Genomic DNA, 26,484 nt, shown 5'->3' on the forward strand with positions numbered 1-26,484 from the left:
GCATAGCCACTGTATGGGGCAAAGGCATCAGAGAGGAAAGCCCTGAGCCCACAGTAGATAATCCGCCTCTGCCCTTGCGCCACTTGGCTCCATTCCTGGAAGTGTCCCTGTGCTTAAATCAGGGTTGTCTTTTATATGGTAATCAAAAACAAATATAAAATCTGCTCTATGGCAAAGGACTTGGTAGTCCTGGTCGACCACTGACTCAACAAGCCTGCAGTGTATGCAGCTGCACAAAAGGCAAATGTGGTTTTGGATTGCATTAATAGAAGCATTAGGTGAAAAACACAGGAAGTGATGGTGCCTCTCTACTCAGCACTGGTTACGCCTCATCTGGAGTACTGTGTACAGTTCTGGGCTCCACATTTTAAAGAGGATGTGGAGAAGCCAGGGAGGGTCCAGAGGTGGGCATTTAAGATGATCAAAGTCTTGGAAGGCAAATCCAACAAGGAGAGGCTAAAGGAGCTAGGGCATGTTCAGCTGGCACAAAAGGCACTTAAGAGGGGACATGCTAGCAGTCTTCAGGTACTTGAAGGACTGCCATAAAGAAGACAGAAAGCACTTTTTCCTCTCTTTCTGAAGAGAGAGTGATGGAGACCAATGGCTTGAAGTTGCAGCAAAATAAGTTTAGATTGGATATCCAACAAAACTTCTTCACTTAGAATAGTGAGGTAGTAGAATAGACTGCCCAGGAAAGTTGTGGACTCACCGTCACTAGAGGTGTCCAAGAAGAGACTAGACAGCCATGGGTCAGGGTTAATCTAGGTATAGCTATGCCTATTTTCTACCACAGTTATTTCCCATGATTCTAGACCTTGCTGGTTACTCCTGCCCCCCACTCCCCTTTGTTCTGCTAAACATGTCACTTAGATACTACTGTAAAAGATGTAATACTGAGATATTTTTAAATCATCTGCATTCCTGAACTCCACCTGGGAGAGTCCCGAGTATTATAACTCTTACCACTGACTGGTTATTAGCTTACCTTTCAATAAATGACAGCTGAGTTAAAGAAAAACATGACATGGGTGATACTGAATGAACAATTATAAGCAGACCAATGGTAATTCAGCCTCAAAAAAGTATTGCATGCTACAGAGATCAGCTATGTGTTGCCTATAAGTAGTCCAATGCCCACAATGACCAAGCAGCAGACTATCACAGGACAGGGCTCCCAAGGGAGGTGGTGCTCTCCTCTACCCTGGGGGTCTTCAAGAGAAGGTTGGATATGCATCTAGCTGGGGTCATCTAGACCCAGCACTCTTTCCTGCCTATGCAGGGGGTCGGACTTGATGATCTATTGAGGTCCCTTCCGACCCTAACATCTATGAACCTATAAGGATCTGAAACCAGCTTCCAAGGGAAGTGGTGCTGGCTCCTACCTTAGGGGTCTTTAAAAGGAGGTTTGATAATTACCTAGCTGGGGTCATATGAGCTTAAACTTACCAGGGGTCATATGAGCCCAGTATTCATTCCTGCCCAGGGCAGGGGGTTGGGCTTGATGATCTTCTCAGATCCCTTCTGACCCTATATCTATGAACTAGTACCAACAGATGCTGCTGAAAAAGGTTTACATGTGGAACTAGCTTCTACATAAATCTGCAGCACTAATCAAGTTCATTTTGCCTTCAAGTTAAGGGACTCCTACACAGAAATCTAGCTTATGAATACATTATTTTCCTTTTTTCAGGTCTTTGTGACAGAGTACTTGTTATGGATACCTAATATATATGAAGAAATTACAATTCAGAAGCAGAAAAGACAATACCAGCAACTCTGAGGTTGACATCCTATTTTTTTTAGTGGGGAAAATATATATTTCATTGATATATCAGTGAGGCAACTGCTTTTTGACAAAACACTGGGTGCCAGGCAACAGGTCAAATAGATTTATCTGTGATGGATGATTTGAGTCAAATATTAGGACAAAAGAGAGATACAATAGAGGAAGGTAAAAAGACCACTGGAAAACATGATCCTGGAACATTTTTCTCATGCTTGATGCTCACACAACTTTTCTGAAATATTTCTTATCAAGAAAACAAGTAGCAGAGGATGCCTATACATATGCAGTGAAGCTGCTCCAGTGCGCTGTAATTACAGCGTGTCGGAGGAGACTATTAATCGAGTCTGCTGGAGTGCGGTAATTACCATGCTCCAGCAGACTCCAACATCTCGTGTATTAGCTTCCCCGCATTGAAAAATTGCGGTGGAGGCACTTTAACTAAAGGTCATTCAATGAGCTTTATTTAGAGCACCCTGCTGCCATTTTTCAGTGTAAAGACACTGATACACGAGATGCTCTGGGTGTTTTAAGTAGAGCTACTCTAATTAAAGGGCTCCCCACTCCCAGAGCATGTGTATAAATGCCCCTACTAGACAGTCCAAAAGTTACCTTTTGTAAAATAAACATTTTCAACTCATCTTGCTTTGCCAAGGCAATAAAAGCTATATATTTCTGTTCTTGAGAACTCCAAGGCGCTGGGTAAAAATACCCTGCTATATTCCAATTCTCTACAGAACAGTATGAAAATTAAGAATGGAGCTTCAAGGTTTGGGTTTCCTTTATTTTTTTTCCTTGGAGCCTCCCACAGATTTAATCCTCTGTGAAATGATTTGAAGTGTTTAAAATATGGGTGAGTAACCCATGTACTTTTTTTCTTCTGTCCCCTAGTCTTTTATTCCAAGGAAACAAATGGGTGAGGAAGTTATGACTTACTCTGATCTGATTCCGCAGTTGCTCCGCTTCCTGCCGTAACTGCTCTAGCTCACTCATCTTTGTGGATCTGTATTCCTCACACTGTTACAGCACCGGTAAGAAAATCTGCCAGATGGAAGAGAGGAAAATTAATTTCCATTGTTTGGACCTCATTTCTTCTGTCTTCAGTAATGCACATAAATTCACTGAACTTTCAGTCAAAGGCTCTTGAGGTAGATCCCCATCACTAGATATCATAACATTTTGCGTAAGATAAGCTACATAGATTCCTTGGTTGCCATAAACAGCACAGTTAAATAAACTCTATTCTAAACAGTTGTTGAAGCAACTATACATTGACAAACACCAGCTGCAATTTGGAAAGCTCAGCTATGAAGCCTGTAGATTTTTTGCACTCTGTTAAAGATCCTAACCAGAGTTTCAGTTTCTTCCACAAAAGCTGGAAATAGGGAACAAAATGTCATAATCTTAGATGCACAGTATTGAGTAAAACAAAGAGAGAGGCATATATTAAAGGTCTTTAACGCGAGAGCGAGAGCGAATGAGCACACCAGAGCCAACAAAATCCAAAACCAAGATTCAAATTCAGGTGATTTCCACAGGAATGCTATTCTAGGGCAAGTAAACTACGTCTGTTTCCACCAGCAAAGTTACTATTCGTAGAACAGCAGCACACAAAAGCCCCCATAGTGGATATATTCTGCTACACACCACACATGAAATGGGTCTGCCTTAAAGAACTTGCATTCTAGATAGACAAGCTTTCAAAGAGTCAAAAATCTTCTAGATCAGTGGTGATCAGCCTTGGCCCACCGGCCGGATGGGCAATGCCGTGGTTTGTCTGTGGGCCAGATCTAGGTGGTGGGCCCAATCCAGCTGCACAGAGGGAGAAGGGGGTCCATGTGGGGGTGGGGCAGGGCGTCCTAGTTGGGGGGGACAGGGCGACACCACCCCACCCCGATCCAGCCATGTGGGAGGAACCCTGACCCCAACCCAGCCACTCAGCATTGTCCCCCTCTGACAAATTCCCAAGCTCTAAGTGCCACTGTCCCCCGCCCACCAAATATATCAATTATTATGGAGCCGCGTGGGGCCGGATGCCATGACTCCACATGAGCACCCCTGTACTAGATAGGTAGTTATACTGGTTTTAGTGACTTGTTCACATGATTTATTTCTAATCTTCCAAAAGAGACACCATGATTGCTGACTCAAAGAGCCCTCTCTGATTAACCTGCTTATATTTTTAGATACAAGCAACAATCAGCTGATGTCGAGAAGTTTTTTTAAATTAATTCTGTACTAGTTTACAAACCTTCAGTCTTACAATGAAAAGGCAAAACTATAGATTTCCAAGGATTTGAGAGACAGATATGATCAGCCAAGAAAACTTAACAAGTGCTCTATTAAAAATGTAGGTATAGATTAAATGATATGGCCAACATTTCTCTTACTAAATATTATTACCAGCAATTAATTTAAAAATGTAAAGTTATTTGTACATGTTCATCCAGGTTATTCCAAAGGGACCCAACTAAATAAGAATAATGAATTCAAGAAAAGTATATTGGGGAAAATAAAATTCTGCTAAATTATTAATGGCTGTAAAGTGCTATTTGACAAGACAGCTACTAACTACAATAACAAGACGATCTCCTTTCTCCCCCAAAATAAAACAGTAAAAGCTGTTGGTTAACATCTATTTACCATTTCTCATGCTTTAATTTTACTTGCTTCCATAAGCATCATAAAGTCAACTTATATGATAAATCCAAGTATCAAATGTACAGCCCAAGGGCTCCTGGTGGGCCAGGCCCTGCACCAGAAACTGGAGCTACAGGGTCCTGTTGGACACGGCCATGAGCAAAAGGGGGACAAGCGAAGGCTGGGCTGAAACAACCCTTCTCACCCCAGGGGGAAACACCAAGGAGAAGTCTATGTTTCTAATACAAAATCAGCTGGAACATCAAGTTACTAAAACATTGCCTACATGAGAAAGTTGCATAAATTTAGGTTAAATCAGTTCTTAAACTGAGTTAAACCAGTGCAAATCCTTGCACGGACACATTTGCTTTGATATCTTGTACCAAACGTGGGTAGCTTGGTTTAAAATTAAACCAAAACAAAAGTCTACACAGCCGCCTTCCATACAGGTTAAACAACTTAAAAGAAAAAGCAACTACTTCAGTTAAAATAGCATAACAAATAATATGAACAGGCCAGCATTCCCAAATCAATCTACCTCTCAATCACCGTAACAGCTTCACACTGTGCTTTTCTACAAATTAACCTAAATATCAGAAGTGACATTTTCAAAGTGAATTTTTCCAGGTTTCAGCATAGAAAATTCTTCCCAGCTGGAAAGAGCTGTAGGACACTCTCAGGACGTTTCCTTTTAGGTCACGACCACATGGGGCTCTCAGGTCAGATACAGTTTAATTTCTGCTTGTACTGTAAATAAAACTAAAGTGGCATGGATGTCTTTCAATTGGATATGCTGGCCTAAGACATTTTTCTTGTTAGGTACTGCACCTCACATAGCTCTGTCTGCGAAAAGGAAGTACTTAGTACTTTGGGCAGTTATTCTATAGTACGACAACCCAAGAAATCATGATAAAACACTCCACAAATTCTAAACCACAGAAAGCAAAAGAGTGGCAAGATTTCATTTGGGCCCTTGCTGTTACAGAACTGATGGGGCGGCAGCAGCCACCCCCCCCAACAAGCTGCAACTCTGCCCTGTGCCCCGCCCTGCCTGGGCAGTGCCTGGCCCTGCCCCACTCCTCCCTCACCACAGGGGGCCCCCTGTGATCTCTCCCCCCACCCCGCCAACGCCCTGTCCCTCCCTCCTTCCCTTCCACCACACTGGACTTACCAGTTGCACGCAGCTCTCCACACTGCCAGGCTGTGCTCCTTGCTGCCTGCATGCTGCACTGTGGCTGTGCACACACAGGGGCATTTATCAGCCAAATTATCCGCCACATCGGGCCAATTTCCAATACAGCAAAGTTTCTTTATATCAGTACCAATCCAATATCAGATCAATGCATCAGTGCACCTCTAGTCCCAACCCTATTTTTCTTTGGTATTTTTTCCTAAGGTCTTTGGATACATGGAGATATTACATTGCAAAAACTCCTGTTTGTAGAATCATAAAACCAAAGAAATGTAAATTTAAACACCAGTCATCCTCTCCCCACCAGAAACATAAAACCTATTCTGAGATCCTCAAAGTAATGTTATCCTGACACTGTGCAAAAAGAGACTAATCATGGTACAGAAAGACACGATTGCACATCTGATTCTAAGATCAGGGACAGTCCCTAGAATTTAAAGTAAACATTTATCTTGAATTCGAGGGACTGTCCCTGATATAATTTCTTACATGCTTCCATCTCAATAGAAAATATCTCCTACAGCCTTAAAGTGACCAACCCCTCGCGACTTAATACCAAGGCCTTCTGCCAAGGGGGGGAAAGCAACACCAAGAGATACTATAAACCTTTTTTTTCCATTACTTAGACTTTACTCTTATATATTAAGGCCCTACACTCCTACTGACTGACACGCATTCAACTGTATTCACATTTAAGACAATGAGGCTTCTCATGTGAACCAAGTTACATAAACCTAAACCAACAGTTCTCAACCTCGTTCAACTCAAAACACCCTCCAAAAATGCCAGCTCTTCACTTTCATTCATTTCTTGACTGCTGCAAAAAAACTCAGGCCACAGCAGGTCAATGTTTTTGCCACTATGAATATCCTAGTTGAAATATCTGAGTTTACCTTGTGAATTGCATTGGTTTTTGCACACCTAGCAGTACTAATACTGCGTGGCACTCTCATGCACCCTTGAATGGCACTCATGGAGCCTTGGTTGAGAATCATTTAGCTCAACTTTTGAAGGATTGGGCCAGGCCCCCTGTGTGAAAAAGCACTCACTGCAGATTAGAATACTACTCTGAAATACCTGTACATTGCATTTTGTACTTATTAGGACTGGTTTAATAATATAAAGTTCAGCATGTAAACTATGTATATAAACAGACAAATAGATATATGTTCTCTGGATATGGGGAATGAAGGGGGCTCCCCTGCAAAGTTGCAGCTCAGCTAAAATTCACAGGGTCCAGCTGTTCACATATTGAGAATGTGCTGAACAGAATGGCAAAAATATTTCCTAGCTCAGTAAAACTAGGAAACTAAGCGGAGCTTGCCTTGCCATGTTTTACCCTTTTATCATCAAGAGTAAAGAATCATTTCCTAGCCACTCAGGAATCCACATTAAAAGATTTTGCTTTTTTTCCCAACATTAAAAATTCCCTGAAGTAGATCAAACATACTAGTAAGCCTGATAAATCGCTTTCAGTGTTATGGCACCATGAGATTTTCCCAATTTTATTTGGGAACTAAATTATGTCTGGTGATCAAATAATCAAAGAAACAAGAACCTCAGGCTGAGTAAAGAATAGTGTAAAACACCCTGATGCTCTGGAGTAGCTATATACTGTAAAATGAGGTTTATTTACTACAAATATTAAGCAGTCTATTCCAGTTCAGCAACCTTTCTTATCATTAAGACAACTGAACAAATTTCCTATATCAAAGAGGATCAACTATTTAATGCTTTTACTATGCCTTATCCACCCGCATCCACATTTTAGATGTACATTGGGCAGTGAAATTAAAAAAAATAAAATGTCTTTTGGAAACAAGACTGACACGCAGGACAGCAATAAGATAGTTATTCGGGAATACAAATAACATTAGAAATGGAAAAAGTATCAACTACAATGCATATCCAAGCAGGTCAAGACATAAGTTCAAACAGCTGGAACTGGAAACAGGATAAATTCAGATGAGAGTTAAGGACACTAATGTTTAACAAATATGTGAAATCATCTGTTGGCAAACTATTCCAGTAGCTAAAGTAGATTTATCACTTGAAGCTTTTCAATCAACAGTGAATACCTAAAAGATACACTTGGGTTGAACAAGTTATTGGGTTTGATGCTGGCATATCTATGCTATGGCAGTGGATTGCTAGTAGATGGCACCTTCTGCCAATCTACAAAATTGCAGTAAGTATGAAAGCCATATGCCTTTACTCCACTACAAATAATTTTTTAAGCCTGGGAACAGAATTGCACAGAGGACACGGTCAAAACTTTAAAGGCACTGGATACCTGGATACAACCTGGATACCTAAAGGCATTGGGACACTTATGTCCCTCTCCCTCTAGAACCATAATTTTATTTCCCTTTCAAGCCATCACTCCTTTCCCCTTTTCATCTCTTAAGAAATGATTCAACATAAAGCAGGTTTGAGAAATACAGTTCCATGTTACTGGAAATCCCTGAAATATTAAACCACAATTACAGAAACAGACCAGAGCATGTAACAGAAAACAAATGTAATGGGTCAAAAGCCCAAAGTGTGAACACTTTATTTTTAGCCTTGAAGTCTCAGTTTCTGTATTTCCAAATGCTTAAACTGATGCATTATTTATGAGACAATGCATCTGCAATCGAGATGGCTCCTCGGTGTTCTCCAGTATTTAGTTAAACCTTTAGCTTCTCCAAGAACAAAACAGGAAGTGAGCCCGAGTGCTCTCTGAGGTCACAGCTATTGTTGCACTTCTGTACATTTTGGAAGTGCCTCAGTGATGTGCCTCCATTACAGCTCTTGTACAAAAACAGGAAATAATCAACCAACGCCTCTCAAGAGGAAGGGTATTAGCAGAACTAATTAATACAGTCTTCATGAGAAACCAATATCTATCCATACAAAATTTAAGAGCTGGAAGATGGCATTCTTATAACCAAGCTAGGAGGACATGGATTAATGAGATGGGCCTATAAAGACACCAAACCAAAACAAACTTTAATTTTCACATCCTGCAGCATCCAGTCCTGCCTTGCTTCCCACTAATATAAGAACTCTAGGTTACACTCTGCTATTATATTATTTAGCACCACAACTTTCCACAGGAGCTTGGAATTGATTCATAGGGAGCCTGCTAAGTCACTAGCATCATTGTAGCAGGGTGCTGAGCACACCTGTCACTTTAAGAGGAGTAGATGCTACTTGAGGAGCAGCCTGCAGGGGCCAATCAGAGTCCCATGACCAGAATGGGGCCAGGCTGGAAGCATGTAAGCCCAAGGGCCTGAGCTAATCAGGAAGTCTAGCCCTGAGAGCCAGAGAGAAAAGAGCTCCTGGGCAGCAAGGGGGTAAGGAACTCTGGTGGTTTGTGGAAGAGATTAAGTGGAGGTAAGGAGGTCCCAGCTGGCCTAGAAGTAAGAGAGGGGCCAGAGAGCCCAGAGGGGCAAGTGTCAGCAGGGCCAGGGAGCCTGTAGGTCTCAATTACCCACAAGTGGGGCCAGGGCTCAGAGATGAGCCAAAGGCCAAGGCGGGCCACAGCCAGAGACTGACAGCCAGGAGAGCCCAGGAGTCTCGACTAGTTCAGGAGTGAGGCCAAGGCCTAGAGAGAGGGGCCAAATACTGGAGGTCACAGCCAGAGACTGAGGGGGGCAAGAAGCCCATAGCCCAAGAAGGGCAAAAACTGGGGCTGGGAGCCCATTGCCCAGGAGGTGTGTGTTTCAGCAGGAATGAGTATGATCTGCAAGACATGTGTGGTATGGGGCAGAGCCAAGTAATTAGCTCTTAAGTCAGACACCGGAGACACCTGAGCTCAGGAGTGTGAGATCAGGCTTGAGAAGGCCTGGGGCAACCACTCTTTTTCCAAAAGATAATAATGGCAAGGCGTGGCAGGCGAGGAGAAGGCAAGAGTGCTCAGAGAGAGAGAGACTACACAGGGGCTGAAGAGGGCTCCAGGGGCTTGGTGTCCACCCCTGGAGTGGAACCCTATTACAACCCCCTTTAAAAAATAAAAAAGCTTAATTATTGGGGTATAAGTATAGACCACTTTTTTTTCCCAGATTTAACAAATTCTGCAGATGCTGAACGAGCTTTGTTTTTTTTTTTATCATGACCCTAAAAGGCTACCACTGTCAAGCTTTCATTGCCCTGCAGTAACTATTCAAAGGTGTTAATATCATTAAATTTGAATCACATCTCAACCAGGAAGCAGCAAGATTTATAGTTCTCCAACTTGGGTTAGAGGTGCATAAATCTTGACTCAGTATGCTTTTCACAATAACACCACAGAGAGCTAGAGAAAACAACATCTCATAGGTGTCTTGTAGCTAGACATTTAGAGTAGACAAAGAACTCAACACTTGCATGAGAAGAACAAGTGCTATTTAACAGGATCCCTGACATTGTGTATGCCCTTCCAGAAACAAACTATAAGACATGAACAAGTTAAAAGATTAGTTTTATAGTTTTACAGAAATCCTGCACTCGATTCCAAATCTGACCTCTGGTTTCAGGTGGGCCTTCCAAGGAAGACAGATTAAAGTGACATAAAAGCATACTAGTAACAGCAAAACCGACAAAGGGAACTAGTCCACAATTTAAAAGTGGAAGACTATAAAGCAACAGGACATTATTAAAATAAGAAATACTGTCATGCAAAAAGACTATGGAAGGCTAGCCACTCAATAACACTATATTTTATGCCCCAAACCTCAAAGTTTACATACGCAATGAAACTTAGTATGTACATCAAAGCTATTCATAACTCCCAGAAATCCATATCTAGACCAAGCCTTTACCCATCTGCCAACATATATAAGACTCAGGAAAAGGTTAGTAACTTCAATAAGTAAAGCCTTACATAAGGATGAGAAAAGTATACTAATGAACTTTAAGAGATTGTTACAATGTTGTGCTCTAACGTAACTTCACAAGAAGTGTCATTTTAGTATATCAAATCTACTGCCTTAATTTTCAGGAGAAAATTGCTCACTTTTAGGTAAAAAGATTTCCTTTCTTTTTTTTAATCCCTGGAAACTACTGAGACTTATTTTTGCATATGACATCTTTTATTGAACCACCTGCATGGTTCGGATAAAGTTAGTTAAGCTTAGAGAACTGATGAAGAATTCCTTGTCTTCAAAAGCTTGTCTAACTTTTGTTGGGCCAACTGTATCAGTGGAATAAAGAAAGCACCCACAAATCCTTGACTCTCAATTCCTGGACCATCATGGCTACAGCATCACTCCAATACAATCAACTAGATAACTAAAATTGAAGTTTCCCAGCTTGCTCATGACTAGTGATTCTCTACTAGAACTAAGTAGCTTTGTTAATAACAACCAGATAACCTAGCTCACTCAACACAGAACTATGCTACTTCTGCAGTTTAGAGGTTAGCAAGTATCTTAAGAAACCAGAGATACAGCTCTGAAAATGGACAGCAGATGCTGATAACACTGGTGCCACCCAATCATTTTTCTAAGTAAAAACTAATTATTATCCACAGATCTCTAATGCATACTCAAACATTTAAATGCAGAACAAAGCTACTCAGCCAAGTGGAGCGCTGCATATGGAATTACAGTTTAATTATTTTGACTGACACCATTTCAATTTTCAAACCAAAGTTAATCAAATCCCTTTAAAAAAAAAAAACACAGATAACGAATCCTGAGACAGGTACTAAAAAAAACAAAAATAAAAAACTACTGTCCTTGTATTTTCTGGAACTAAAGAAATGTTTTAGGTGGAAAATCATTCTAAAGCAAGTCTGGAATTTGCATGTTCATATGGACAGCCTTCCACCTATCTGGTCATCTGTGTAGCATGCAATATGAATATACATACAAATGAAGTGAGCAGTCAGGCAGGCAAGTCAAGCCCTACAACTTTCATGGTTATGTAGACACCCCTAGGGAAAGCGTCTTGTGCACGAAATGACATCTTATTTGAATATATGCTGTTTCTGGGATTACAACTATCAATAGTAGTAACATTCTTACATAATCAGAGGACACTATAGCACAGCCCAGCAGTACCAGTTACACACATCTGAATGAAAGCAATGTACTGCTATATATCAGCCAACTGAAAAAAAAATCAGATGTGTTATACAAGTGGTACTCCACAAACCCAAACCCTACAAAACACACAAACACACACAACTTCCATGGTACCAAAGTTAAAGTGAGGCATTATGCAGTTTGCATAATTATGCAGCTGTGACATTTAGTATGCAGCTGTACCATCTCATACAAAACAAAGGGATATAAACACTTGCCTTCTTACATACTATTGATTATCTAAAGGTGATTAAGACTACCGCCTTCAGTACAAACAATGATTTTGTTATGTTTACAACATGAAAAAGTACCTTTTTGGTGAAACTTAGAACCAATAAGAGCTGTCAGGCGCTCTCCCAGATTAGGCAGTGGAGGGGGCTGTTTTCAGAAGTTGTTTTTTTTTTTTTTTACAGAGATGACAATAAAGATCTTCAAAGCTCACCAAAAAAAAATCATCATTATAAAATCAGTTGGTATTTCCATAATAGCAAAAAAACCCCAAACAAACCCAAAGTCAAGTTCTGGTTCCAGCTCCCTCTATTTATGCAAACACACTGGGCACATCTACACAAGATGCTACTGCGCAGTGGTTACTGCACATTTATTTAGTACTTGTATAAGCAAGTACTAAATAAATGCACAGTAACCAGAGTTACTGAGCAGTAGTGCTAGCGAACACCTTTTAAGTGACACTACTGTGCAGTACCGTCTCAGCACAGTTTTTGCTATGCGGCACTACTCCACAATAGCGCTATGCAAAACAGGCCTTATTCAATTCAGATTCGGCCGGAATAGGGGACAGCGATTCGATCCGTTGATTCGGATCGCTGTCCCCGATTTGACTCAGCCGAATCTGAATCTTCAATGCTGATTCAGTGAATCAGCAATTCGAACTCAGGCACAGCTTTAAAAGTTTTTTCTACAAACCTTGAGGTAGCAACGCAGCTCACGATCGCTGCAGTGGTGGGGCACATGGAGCGTCCCACAGGGGCATGAGGGGATCTCCAGCATGCTTGGCAGTGAACCCAGAAGCAGACCGGAAGTATTTCTGGTCCATTTCCAGGTCTGCCAGGGAGTGCGCCAGGGGCACCTCCCCCCCTGCCCCATGCCCCCCAGCTCAGCAATCGGCCGCAGGGGGACCCCAGGTGCCCCCCCCCAGACCCAGGAGGCACCAGTCACTGAGCTGGGGGGGGGGGGTGCTGGGGGCCCCTCCCAGCACATTCCTCAGTGGACTATGAAGCGGACCGGAAGTGCTTCTGGTCCACTTCCGGGACTGTTGCCGAGCGTGCTGTGGAGCCCCCTATGCTTTCGTGGGACGCTGCATCTGCCCCACCACCTCAGCGGTCAGAGCCCGTTACCTAGAGGCATGTAGAAAAATCATTTAAAGCTGTATCTACATCCGAATCAGTCCAAATCGATTTGGAGGGTTCTGAATCAATCTGGAGAGATTAAAGGGTCCTCCAATTCGATTCAGATTCAGCCACCAAATCAGGCCGAATCTCTGCCGAACCGAATCAGGGACTGAAGCTTCGCAAAGCGCTACTGAGCAATAGTATCAGGCTACTACACAGTGTCTCGTGTAGATGCGCCCAGTCAAAAGTATACAGTTCCTCCACGTATTACTTCTGATTAAACAAAATAAGCACTCAGATGGCATCCAATCTGTCCTCTTCTGGCATTATAAAATACAGATTTCTTAGGCAGCACTGCATCTTTTATAAAAGGTGAATGAACAGTATGTAAAACACAATGGAGCTTCTTGAAGGTGAAGTACTAAATAACTGAACTAAATAAAGTAGCAAAATACCTCAAAAGCAAGATACTACACTATGCTCCAAAATGGTACTGGCGGTAGTCTCGAAAATAAAGGTTGCATTTATATACAAAGGAACTATGTACAATACTGTCATCTGTTAGTTTGAAGCACCAGGAAACTCACTAAAAAAAATAAATAAAAACCAGGAACCTGTATTCCAGTATTAACTCTCTGGGTATAGCTGTCATTTGACTAAATGGAAATTTATTTAAAACTTCCTTAAGCTTGTAACACATTATTTTACACATATTTTGCATGAAAGATCAAGAAGGAAGAACTGATTGTTTTGTAACATTTGTATTTTGAAATGCATAAAAATACAGGTGAAACAAACATCTAAAATAGAGATGTAATTACTATTTGGTTAGGGGACAGAAGAATGCCCATTTACAGCCTGAAAAGGAAGAGAGGAGAGGAAGAAAGGGAGCTGGTTCCAACAAAATATGCTGAAAGACTGAACGATATATAGTACCTCAACTGAAATCACATTTACCAATTCATTTTGTTTTGCCCAAAGACTTATTTATCTCACAGAGTTACAAAGTTTAACCCAAAATATGAATTTAAATCACTTTAGTTAAATCACTGCAAATGCCGTGTGAATAACGCTGCATTTTCCGCTTTTAACTCGAATTAGAACAGGTTGGAATTAAAGTGAACACACTCAAAAGAATCATTCTTAAATCCAAAAAGGAAAGGGATTTGCACCTCTCCAACATTCAGTTTAAATTGACACAGTTGGTTATATTAATCCAATTTTCTCACTGAGATAAAAGTTAAGAATTCAACTCTAAGACCCAGATAATAAGTGTTCCAGCTTATTACAAATGTTACAGTGAAGTATCAAGATAACCAGAATCCTATTCCAAATATCTGTAACTTAAACTTAACTAAACTGTATTTATACATAAAAAGGTCAACAGAATAAGATTCACTGCTATAAACACATGAGTCAGAAGTTCTTCAGCCACAGCCTGAGACAAGGGAGTTAAACCTAAGTTTGAAACTTGCATTTTGAAATAGTCATGTATTCCATTACTAGAAATCCAGAACACGTCTCAGTCTCTCTTAGCCTTCTGAAATGATGAGTCACTCTATCATATGATGGGGCTGGGAAAAGAAATTAAGTAGTGCTGCTAACTGGGACCCTCTTCTGTAATCTGCATCCTAAACTGAGGACAAGAGGCTTTATTAAGAGGATCCATATACAATATTTGTGTGTCTTATTAAATGATATGAAAAGGACAAATCAAATAAACGCATGTAGGTTGCTTTTCAACACTAACATATCTGAATGGCTAAGAGGCAGACAAATTTAACTTTCTGTTCCTGATGAGGAAGAGAGAGGCCCTGACTACGTTCTCTCTATTCATACCCAGGACCATTTTAAGTAAATAAGTCCCACTCATTTGCTTCTACTCTGCCAGTGCCTGAGCCTGACAATTAGGCTGATTAGATAGGTTGGAGAAGCCCCGAGCACGTGCCTGAGAGCTGCTAAGCCATTTGCACAAAATCCATTTACTCTGCCTAATTGCTAGGCTCAGGAATGCAACTTGTTTCTCAGCCCTTGAACTGGTAAGATCCTCAGGGAGACGGTACAGATCAGCGGTTTCTATCCTGCTCCTCAGAACCCTGGGGCTCCCGGTAGATCATCAAGGGTTCCACAGAGATGGAGGGTAATGGCAGAGCAGGCCAGGAGACAACGCACCACGATCATGGGCCCAAGATACCTGGCTCTGCATCAGTCTTTAAGGGGGTCCATGGCAGAAGAAGTGATATGAAGGGGTTCCATGACTTTAGAAGGTTTGAAAACTAGAGGTGCACCAATAGATCAGTGGCGTATCGGATCGGCACCAGTAAAAAGAAAATTAACATTATCGGCAATCAGCTTTTCTGGCCAGTGTCACCAATAACATCACCAATAAATGTTGCATGCATGCACACAGCCACATTATACAGGCAGCATGGAATGCAGCCAGTCAACTTGAAAAGCAGTATCCAGTCGATAAGTCTGGAGGGTGGGAGCACAGATCGAGACTACCACAGTGAGGGAGGGAGTGGGGCAGAAACTCCGTACTAGGGTCACATTCACTGCCCTGGCTGGGCAACACCTGCTCCTGCCCCACTCCCTCCCTCACCATGGGGGACTCTATCTGGCCCCCCATGCACCTTACCCCCCCCCCCCACCAGCTTCCTGGCTACATATCGGCTATTGGATCTGTACAGGCTGATATGGCTGGTTAATAACTGGCCATCAGTATCAGCCAAGAACATCTTTACCAGTGCACTCCTATTGAAAACCACTGGTAAAGATATAGCCAGAGTGGACTACAAGCAGTTTGGGAGTCTTGAGAAATGTCACTTTTAAAAATGAATTTCAGAATTGAAGACCTGTTTAATATCTACTTGAAAGTCTGCATTTAATTTTGTGCTAGAGTCCACTCTCATCTTTCTACAGTAACTGTGCATCTGATCTCCATAACTCATGAGCAGGCATCCAGGTTTTCTGTTTGCCCTGGAAAAAAACATATTTTTTTTCCTTTTTAAGGAGAAAAATGTGGAAAACTGTGGGTTTCCCTTTGCAGGCTGGCAGAGTTCCAACCTTCCCCACTTTGCTCTGCCCTGCCACACCTGAAATGACAGCTTATTTGAATATATGCCACTTCTGGAATTACAACTATCAACAGCAGTAACATTCTAACAAAGGGCACTATAGCACAGCCCAGCAGTACCAGTTACACACATATGAATGAAAGCAGGTCCTGCCTGGTGGGCTGCAGAACCCCCCAGGGGAGGGCAGCAGGGCAGCCAGCATCTTTCCCCACCCCCTCCTCCCATAGGCTCTACTCCAGCTGTGCCACCCGTGGGTGAGGGAGAGCTGGGCTCCACACTCCGTTCTAGACACAGCAGCCACCACTGCCCACAGGCAGTAGCTGGGGCTCAGGCCCTGATCCCTGGTCCAGTAGCCCTAGCAGCTGGGGGCCTCCTCCTGGCAGCTGGAGACAGGGCTTGGGGAGGCAGGGGGCTACGGGTTATAAGTGAGGGGTACCAGCAGGACTCGGGGGGTGATGGGCACTGGCAGGGTCAAGGGGCTGTGGGCTGGGAATAAGGGACACCAGTAAGGCTGGGGGGATGTGTGTTGGGAGTGAGGGGCACTAGCAGGGCTTGGGAGGCTCCAGGTTGGGAGCGAGGGGCACCAGAATGGCCATGGGGTAGGGGAAGGAGGGGGACTGTGGGTTGGGCAGGCAGGGCCAAGGGGTTGTGGGTCAGGAATGAAGGGTACCAGCAGGGTTTGGAGAAGGAAGGGAAGCTGTGGCTTGGGAGTGAGGGGTATCAGCATGGGCAGGGGCAGGGCACCAGCATATCAGGGCTGCTCAATGCCACAAAGCAAGGGGAGGGGAGGGGGAGAGGGTCAACCACAACTGGACCCGTGTCATGGTGAGCAAAGGTGGCATAGGGAGATCTGATTTTCCAAGATAAAAAAACAAAAACCCAAAACACCAAAATATACAGGTATTTAGAATTTATTTTATTTTAATAACAGAAGCACTTGTAGGCTTCCAAATTGCTTTAAAATTGAAAATATATCAAACAAAACATTGTGTTCAACTGATACCTATATAAGTGGTGTTTCATTTTAATTGCAAAAAAAACATGAGGTTGGGGTTTTTTCAGATAAATTTATGATTCTTTTTTTACCAGAGAAAAGCAGGATTCCTGCTCATGAGCCACTTCAAAAGTTAGGAATCAGCTGTTAAATTGCAACTAGTACCTCTGCAAGGTCCTGCAGAGCTAGACTGCTGTAAATTAAACTCTGAATGAAATAGGGTTAAAGTTGGAACAGTTTGACTACACCTGCATTGCTAAAGGAGCAGGCAGAAATCCCATAGCTACAGATGAACCACATTTTCAGTTACAAGGGTTGGTCCCAGTTTGATAGGCTGTCAGTGATGTGCTGTATTTCATATTTCTACAATAGAAAAAAAAATTGTATCCTTGAAAACATCCTGATCAATTTTAGCTAGATTCAGATTAATGAAAGAATTCATGTTAAACCGGAAAACTATAAAAATTTACACACTCATGAATCACGATATCATCATGCAATACTGATATAAATAATTAACTCTAAATATTGACATGTCTCAAAATTCACATTTTTGGTTTACAAATAAGCATATTTCCATGACATTTAAACAATCTGACAGCTCTCTATAGGTGAGCACAGTAAGTGTATTTCTCTTTCAACCTCAGCCTTCAAAAATATATCACAAGCAGTATTCTGAATGGTGTTTTGTGCAAATCTAATTTCCAAATGGCATCAGAATGGGTTGAGACAAATGGCAGACTGATTCATAGCTGGAAATTAATACAGTACTACCAACCTCAAGTGTTTGAAAAATAATGAGTCAGGGAAGTGGGGGGGAGGGGAGAGAAAGGTTTAAAATAATAAATTTTGGATTCCTTTATTGGCCTTTCATGGTTTGAGCCTTTGAGGAATATTCATTTTATTTTTCTTTTCTTCACAACCATTTGGATGTGGGGAGGGGTGAGGAGAGGGCAAAGGGATAAGATTCTCATTTAACTTCTCAATTCCAGTATTTAGGGTCTATATACACACCAAAAACAATTTGGTACTCAATAAAACAGCAGGAGTTGGCAGTATTGTTAAGCTGCTTGATCAAATCAGCGATTTGATCCCTGGACTTTCCATTTGCACCTTTGGAAGAATTATCACCTCCGCCTACAACCCATCATGAAAGAGTTTCTGTTGAGTTTCTGGGGATACGTTTAAAATTCTTGGATTATTATTAAATAAAAAGATAAGTTGTGGTTTGGCACATCTATCAGTAGCTAAAAAGAAAGAAAAAAAAAAAGCACTTGGTTTATTGCTGCTCTTGCCCAAACACTGTAATGGACTACTACTGACCATGAAGAAAGATCTTTAATGACACATCCCCCATTTTGTGTTCAGCTCTTGAACTTCTCCAGCAGATGGGATCTCCCAGTTTTACTAAACTCTGGGGAAAAGCACCATGGAGAAGAAGTAATTGTGTCCTCACTCACACACCTTGGATTTTGAATTTTCATGATTTCAGGGATGCAGGACACAGAGCAATATTCCTACACTTTCAACTACCTGCAAGCAGTAGCAGCAGCTTCCCCTCTCATTATTCCACCACCCATCTTTTTGGTAAAACTGAGACCCACATTTTATTTTAAAGGATGCAGTTTTCCTGGTCATTTTAATCAGTGTTAGGTGGATTGAGGCTTGAAGCTTGTTTAAACAAACTGTATCCAGAAGGAGCAGGCATACTGGAGCAACTGCTTCCCAAAGAGTCTAGGTTTCAGCTGGAAACAAAATACCCAAGAAGGACTCAGCATCAGGAGCTCCACACACTGATCCTGCAGCATGCACATTATAAGGCGAGGGTCATAAACCGATTCTCAACCTTCAATATTTAAAATGAGAAGATGAGCAACTCAGCCCTTCTCTATCGTCTGAAGAGGCCATGAAGAAAAAATCTAAAGTTGTTTTTGAGCCCACCCTGTGCACCATCCAGATATGGGAAATTAAATGGACATCTGTGTCTCATTTAGCACATCTACAGGAAAATATCCAGATTAGTGAGACAGTAAAAGCTCTCATAAAGAACTCAAAAGAAAAATAATACATCACAAACTTTGAGCTGGACAGCTTAAAAATATTGTTGGAAATGTTGCTGTAAGTTCATCTTTATAAGGAAGCAACCCGCCCACCAATTAAAAATTTCTGAACAGGAAAGCTGGTATGAAGGGCTGTAAGACTTTAATCCAAATTAGAGTACATCAGTATCCTTTCAACCTGTGTCATCAAACCATGTTCAGAGCAAACCCCAGTGGTTAGCGCATTCTGCATCCAGTTTACACTAGTTTTTCTTCTCCACTGACAGAACTTAATCAATGGTACCACAAAAAAAAAAAATAAATAACTGGGGGGGGGCAGGGAGGGGGGCGGCAGAAAGAGATTAGTGCAGAGATGGGCTTAAGTCTCTATGAGCACTACCATTTTTCCTCTCATGTAATGCGACATATAACTTGGCACTGGTTATGGTTTATAGGCTGGGGATTGCTAAAAAGAAAGTTAACTATGTCGTGTTTAGATTCAGATAGTTACTCACTGTTCTTGGTCTAGTTATGTCTCTATGTAAGGACTTGAAAAATCCATTCACCCACACACAAGTAGGAGGCTGTCTCTAGCGAGCATGGGAACTTAAGCCATCATTTTCTGCAGATGTTTAATTTCACATTGCTGCTTGAAAGAAAAATGGAGCAACAGCAAAGGCAGGCAATGGAATTATTCTCAAGGGAGAAAGACCAAAACACAGAGGCTGGGAAGGGAAGGAACAGTAGTGATAGCTTTCCTCCTCGCCTTCTTGCATCATCCAAGAAGTTCCAAAAGAGGGGAGAGAGCAACAAGATCTCTGCCCTCTTCTTAAGTCAGGAAGGTTAGCGGCAGAATGTTGCTTTTTACTTTTCATCACCCGGAGGAGACCTGAACTTCAAGTCTGTCAGAGAATTACTAGCCAAATACTACTATGAAAAATTAACTTGTAAACAAGCTCTAGGGACAACACCCTTCCAAATGACTGAGTCTGCAACGTCCCACAAGTCATTCCCGCTAGAACTTTATGGTAACCCGTGTCATTTTACCTTCTCTTCCTTTGGTCACTAGGCATCTAGCAAAAAGAAAGAGCAGGCATGTTTTATTTATTCTAGTCTCATATCTCTACATTTCCAATTTAAAGAGTAGCTTGATTTTCTTAAAATTGTGCACTACTACAATTTCCCCTCAGCTATTTTTCCTGAGCTAACAGTTACACCAGAAACCTTGAGAGACTACAGTTACATTTCTTGCATAAAAAAGTAACAGGGAGAATGGTCTTGTAGTTGAGGCACCCGTTTGAGACTCAGCTAATCAGGATTTTTTTTTTTTTTTAATTCTGTCAAATATTTCTAATGTAACCTTGGAACATGTTTCGCCTCTATGCCTCAGTTGCTTTTCACCAAAGGGGCTTAGGAAAAAAATTCCTTGACAGTATGTTGTAGGTGGGCAATTATTTGGGCTGGAGGGTGGATCCAGTATAGCAGCAAGTGGGGGCCAGGGCAATTGACTGATTCTATCCAGCCTGGGCCCATCCACCCCACACCCACCACCGGGGGGCACTAGACAGGTATCTCATGAAATGATACCACTGGGTCTCCATGAAGGCTGGCCTGGGAATGTGGCAGGCAGGGTGTGCTTGGCTGGGCGGATGGGATGGAGCTGCGGGTGCGTGGGGAGTAGGGCCCAGCAGCAGTGTCCAGGAGTGGGGTGGGTGGCCAGGGGCTGGGGTCTTGGGTCAGTGACAGCACGGGGCCGGGGCAGAGCCACAATGTGGGGAGTGGATTGCGGCTCTGTCCCAGACTCTGGCCCAGCACTGTCACCGCCCCAAGATCCTGGCCCCCATCCACAGCCCCAGCCCATCCACCTGGCTGAGCAAGCCAGCATGGGTCCCAGGCCGGTCTCCATGGAGACCCTGGCAGCTCCATCCTGCAGCCCCCACCAGTGGGTATGGGACAAAATGGACCAGGGTGCCTGGGCAGCAGGTCCCGGTCCAGCAGCAGCAGCCAGAAGGAGCTGCCCCCACTGCAGCTGCTGGGAAGCCGAGTCTGACTGTGTCACTCCAGCCCCCCTGTGGACGTGGGGACAGTGGGACAAGCTGCACATGCTACAGCCTGGGCTGCTCCCTGTGTATGGACTGGGCAGAGCCAAGGGACATACCGCAAGTCAAATAAAATCCTTTAGCAGGCCAGATCCCACTATTCTAGGATGATTCTGTCCCTCACATAATATAAAATTTGCCCACCTGAAGCATAGCTCCTGACTCCTCGCAGGTCTCTGGGGAACACTACACTGAAACTCCCAGCAACTGTTCATCACATGCATCTTGACTCTCACCATCAGGAAAAATGCTAAGGTCTCCAGCTTCTCTAATATTTTCTCATCCTCTCTCCAAAGCAGAACCTGCACCAGCACCACTTTTTTTCCTACTCTTTTTCTCTCACTCAGCAAAAGGACAGATATGCTTGATGCTCCACTCTCCTATCCCACCCTGAAAGCATGAGTAGCTCAGAAGCTGCTTTGCTTCCTACATCCTCTCATGTTATTAGGTGCAGGAATGATTGGGAAATAAAGCAAGCAACAGATCTGCCTACACACACACATGGAAGGAAGGAAGCGGTGGTTCCTATTCCAACAGAGTATTACAGGCTAGTTAAAAATAAAATCCAGTGTTAACTTGGAAACAAACATTTTTCCTTTTAAAGATAAATCTGTTTAAATTAAATCTGAAGTTGTAACAACCTACTTTAAGGCCTGAACTTGGTCAATTTTAATTTAATTTATATATTTGTATACAGGGTGGTTTTGATTTAAATCACTAGTCAGAAAGTCTCAATTTAATCATTGTTTTCTACAAAAAAGTGCATTCTTGTTGTTTGATATCCTCCATTCATTTAACTTCTTGAAACTTTGCACTTTTAGAGAGTGTTAAGGGCTTGCCTCTGTGTACACAAACTTGCAGAGAGACAACAGGGCTAATGGGTAGGTAATCAGGTCTGTTATCTCTCATCTCCATATACTGCTGTTAACAAGGATGTTTGTTATCTCTGGAGACGCAAATCCACAGTTTCAGAACTGAAACTCAGCATCACAGAGGTAGCTTAATAGGATCTTTTAGACTGAGCCCCGAGTCCCATTGGGTAGAGTTGTTTTCTTTAATCTTTACTAATCTATAGAGGAGCCTCTGGGAACCCCATAAGATTGGGCTCCTAATATAGTCCAGGGCCTGTTGTTTACAATTTTTTTCTTAAAAAATTACATGAATATATTGTCTCAAATAGTATACAATTAGAAGTTATAGTCCCTGTTCCATGATGGTATCTTTTAGAGTTAACATATCTTAAATTAAAACTATTTCTATACAGATTTATTTTTTTATAAAAAGCATCTTAACAAAAATGGTTAAACATACAATTAAATAAAAAAATCTGATTTAAATTTTTAAAATCCTTTGTTTTAAAATACTGATTTTTATCCACCCTGTTTGTATATTTGGGTGATACATGTTTGCTTTCAAAGGTTTAAACTGAACTAGCTAAGCTCTCGGAATAAGAATGTACTGAACTGCTAAACCAGTTTATGTTAGCAGTAGCCTCTCTGCAGACCCAGAAAGAGCATTCTCTTTATTTTAGTTTATTTAACTACTCCAATTCAATGACTTGCAATTCACTCTAGATTGAGAATCTGACTACAAGTGGAAAAAAGCTTTCCTCTTCAAAACTATAAATAAAACCTAGGTGTAAGAAGATTAAATCAAATCTTAAAGGACACAGTAACACGGGGGGAGGGGGGGGAAGTAAATTCACCAACTACCATAATACTACTATCTTTGTTAAAAAAAATCAATTATAAGTGCAAAACGCACTTGAATAAGCTTACTTTTCCTTTTGTATCTAGCAGGTTTAAAATATAGCTTTATTTAGCTAATCAAAGCAATTAATATGGAGTTTGTACCTTTTAACTGAATTCCAATTCTCATCCAAACACAAAATGTGTCACTGACCATTTTCTAACAAAATAAATTTTAAAAAATGAAGTCTGAATAAATATATATTAATCTACTTACTCAACTGCATAGCTATTTCTTTTTTTCTAACCAAAGTGATACACTTACTTAATTACATCACTGTGGAGCAACCCATCTTTAAGAAAAAACAGCTAAAAATTACAAATGCAAAACGAGATAATAATCAAAGATTTAAGTCAACATTTCCTACTTGCTGATTGAAGTTACTTATTTTAATCAATCAATTCACTCTAGAGCATTGGGCAAAATTTTATTCATTCTGGACAATTAGTTTTTTCAAACTATAGTATTAAGCCTTTAACTACTACCTAGGCATTCATATATCCTACACTGCTACGGTATCTGAGAAAAATTTAAGAACCAAGATTTTCTGGGTATATGGCAGAGAGGGTAAAGGTTTGGGGATCGTTCAAGAATGTGTTCTCCAGCTGCCTTACAGTTCTTAGATGAATGCAACATGCCTCGATGACATATTGAAAGTGTCCATAAAATGCTCACTTTCTTTTGCACTTCTGACATACACACCATGATATATGCATTTTCCAATAACCTGTGAAAAACCATGGCAAAAAATCATTTAGATTCTCAGCAATAGCCGCATCTTATTTTCTAAATCATGATGTAAATAGTGATTACAGTGTCACAGGATTATTTCCTGATGTGTGTAAGATAGCACAGATGAATCCTGAACTTCTATTTTTTCAAAAGGTATAATCTACAATATCTACTCTACAACAAGGTTATGTCCTTTTTAGGGGTGCACCAATAAAGATTTTTTTGGCCAATACCAATGGCTAATTATTAACCACCCATATTGGCCGATACGAATCTGATTGCTGATAAGCAACTAGGCAGTTTGGAGAGCGCCTGGCCAGTAAGTCGGGGGGGGGGGGGGGGGGGGGGGGAAGGGGGGCAGCAGATCAATGACCCCCCATGATGAGGGAGGTAGTGAGATTGGGGCAGGGGCAGCCCAGCTGGGGGAGGATCGCAGGCAGCAGCAGTTCCCTCCACTGTGTGCGCCCCCAAGGGGGGCACGGGGGGCATGCCCCCCCCCCGGATTTATGCGCAAGGCGAGGGCGGGCTTCCTGCTGCAGACTCAGGGGCTGCACTGGCCTCTTCCCAGAGCCAGGGTTGTACTCAGGGCAGGTGGCAGTGGCACTGGGTGGCAGGACTATGGGGGGCTGCAGCCACACCAAAATTCACTGTAGCCCCCCTTCCCAAAACCACTGCCACACACCCTGCCCTTGCCCATCCCATGCACAGCCTCCTGCTGGGAACAGGCCAGCTTAGTCCCCAACCCTGAGCTCACCGCAGGAAGCCCACCCTCACCCTGTGCTCAAATCTGGGGGACATGTCCCCCATGCCTCCCCTGGGGTTGCGTGCAGCAACAGGAGCCGCTACCCCCACTGCGGCTCGGCTCCACCCCATGCCCCGCCCCCACTCCCTCCCTCCCTCACCATGGGGGGCCTCCATCTGCCTCCCCTCCCTCTCAGTCCCTTCTCTCCCCCACAGCTCTTCCCCTCTACAGACTTACCAGACGGACACTGTTCTCCAAGCAGCCAGGCTGCATTCGTAGCTGCATGCATGCACACGGCATTTATCAGTGGCATTATTGGCCAACATAGATCATTATATCGGTGCACCTCTAGTTCTTTTATAAATAAAGTGCCTATCAGTAATAAGTCAAAAGTAGAGAAGTTTTAAGAACACAGGAGCCTACAGATTCCCTCCTCTTCTTCCCTCACAACCCCTCTCTTGCATTCAATTATTTACTTCTTCTGAGGCTAGGAACCAAGGTAATTAGCAGCCAGGTGACTGCTGTTATCCCAAATTTACAACTAGAGAGCCCGAATAAGTTATGCACTTTACTCAGAACCATTAAAGTTTGTGCTTTGACGGGTGGCCCCTCAAAGAAAGCATTTTACCAATGACCTTAGATTTCAGGCAGAAGACTGACCATCAAAGAGTCTCAATGCGCATATCAAATCAGGTCATAGAATAGGGTCTGTCTAAATAGTTGGGCCTAGACCAGTGACAACTTTATGATTTATGAATGATGATCAGCACTCAGTTTCACTCCAAGATACATTCTCTGAAGACATTCTTACCTAAAAGATAGACCACTGACTCTAAGCTAGCTAACCCTCACTGTCACACTATAGCTTCAGTCTCAGGAAGCACATTAAAGAAGTCAAACCTTCAGACAATTAAATCATAAGTAACATCACGCTGGGATCTGTCCTAGTAGTGAACAAATGCCCTGCGCTAATACAATATCTTCTGGACTTAATTTCTACTTTGTAAAAGATACTTTCCAGTTGAGATAGCAGAACCATATAAAAGCAGGGCTAGAAGAGACACCTCAGGAGGTCATCTAGTCATCTAAGGCAGGAACATCCCTATCCAAACCATCCTGGGCAAGCATTTGTCAAACCTGATTTTAAAAATTATGTAAACAGCCCTCTCACTTACCAGTCACCAAGGTTCCCTCTAAGGTGTGCGCGTGCACGGCCACGCACAACTAAAAGTCTGGCCATGCACCAACTTTTCAAGGCCATGCACCGGGAGAGGAGCTGAAGGTAAGCTCCAAGGCAAGGTTGGGGTGGGGGCCTGGCGTAGGCTCCGCCAGCTCCGGGGAACTGCTCCGCTCCCCCGCATCACCTTGGGGAGCGAGGAGGCACGTGGCATCAGGGCCAGGGAGTGGAGCACTTTCCCGGAGCTGACGGAGCCCACGGTACAGTTCCCCGGAGCCAGCAGAGCCTCACTCAGGGCAGGCAGCGGCTCCTCCCCGAGGTGAGACAAGGCAGGGATGGAGGCTGGGGCTGGCGTGGACTCCGCTGGCTCCAGGGAACTGCTCCACGGGCTCCAGGGAAGCGCTCCACTCCCCAGCCCTGACACCATGTGCCTCCTCGCTCCCTGAGGCGATATGGGGGAATGAAGCAGTTGCCCAGAGTTGGCAGAGCCCGCACCAGCCCCCAGGCCCCACTGCCTGCCCTGGGTGAGGAGTGACGAGCTTACCTTCGGTAAGTGTCCCACGCCGCGCTGAAAGGGGGAGGCAGGACTGAAGTGGCGTGCTCACAGACGGAAGTGGTGCACTCACGGACCGCTGCTCCTTACAGGGAACATTGCCAGTCACGGTGCCCAAAATATAAAAAAGCAAAATCTGGCACAAATAGAGCACTGCAAATGTCCTGCCAACTGGGAGAGGAAATAGGTGTTATATATAGGGACCTATTTCATTCACGATTTCACAGAAAAAGTGAATTTGGAGATTGTCTGCACACAAAAAAAAGGCTTACTAAAAATAAAAAGCAGGCTCCCCAGTAGGAGCC

General features: G+C 42.8%; 1 protein-coding gene across 4 annotated transcripts in view; it reads right to left on the bottom strand.

The window, feature by feature from the left end:
* Window positions 1–26,484, bottom strand: part of GNB4 (G protein subunit beta 4) — a 113,370-nt gene that overhangs the window by 22,526 nt on the left and 64,360 nt on the right. For 3 of the 4 annotated variants that reach the window (XM_059731173.1, XM_059731172.1, XM_019478456.2), the window contains exon 2: window positions 2,720–2,824. In XM_059731173.1, the coding sequence (XP_059587156.1) occupies window positions 2,720–2,776 (57 nt within the window). In that variant the 5' untranslated portion in view covers window positions 2,777–2,824. Of the gene's footprint in view, window positions 1–2,719; window positions 2,825–26,170; window positions 26,269–26,484 lie in introns of those variants that run through there. The other variant, XM_059731174.1, reaches the window with a different exon arrangement.

This window comes from Alligator mississippiensis, chromosome 7, assembly GCF_030867095.1.
Source record: "Alligator mississippiensis isolate rAllMis1 chromosome 7, rAllMis1, whole genome shotgun sequence".
Lineage (NCBI taxonomy): Eukaryota > Metazoa > Chordata > Crocodylia > Alligatoridae > Alligator > Alligator mississippiensis.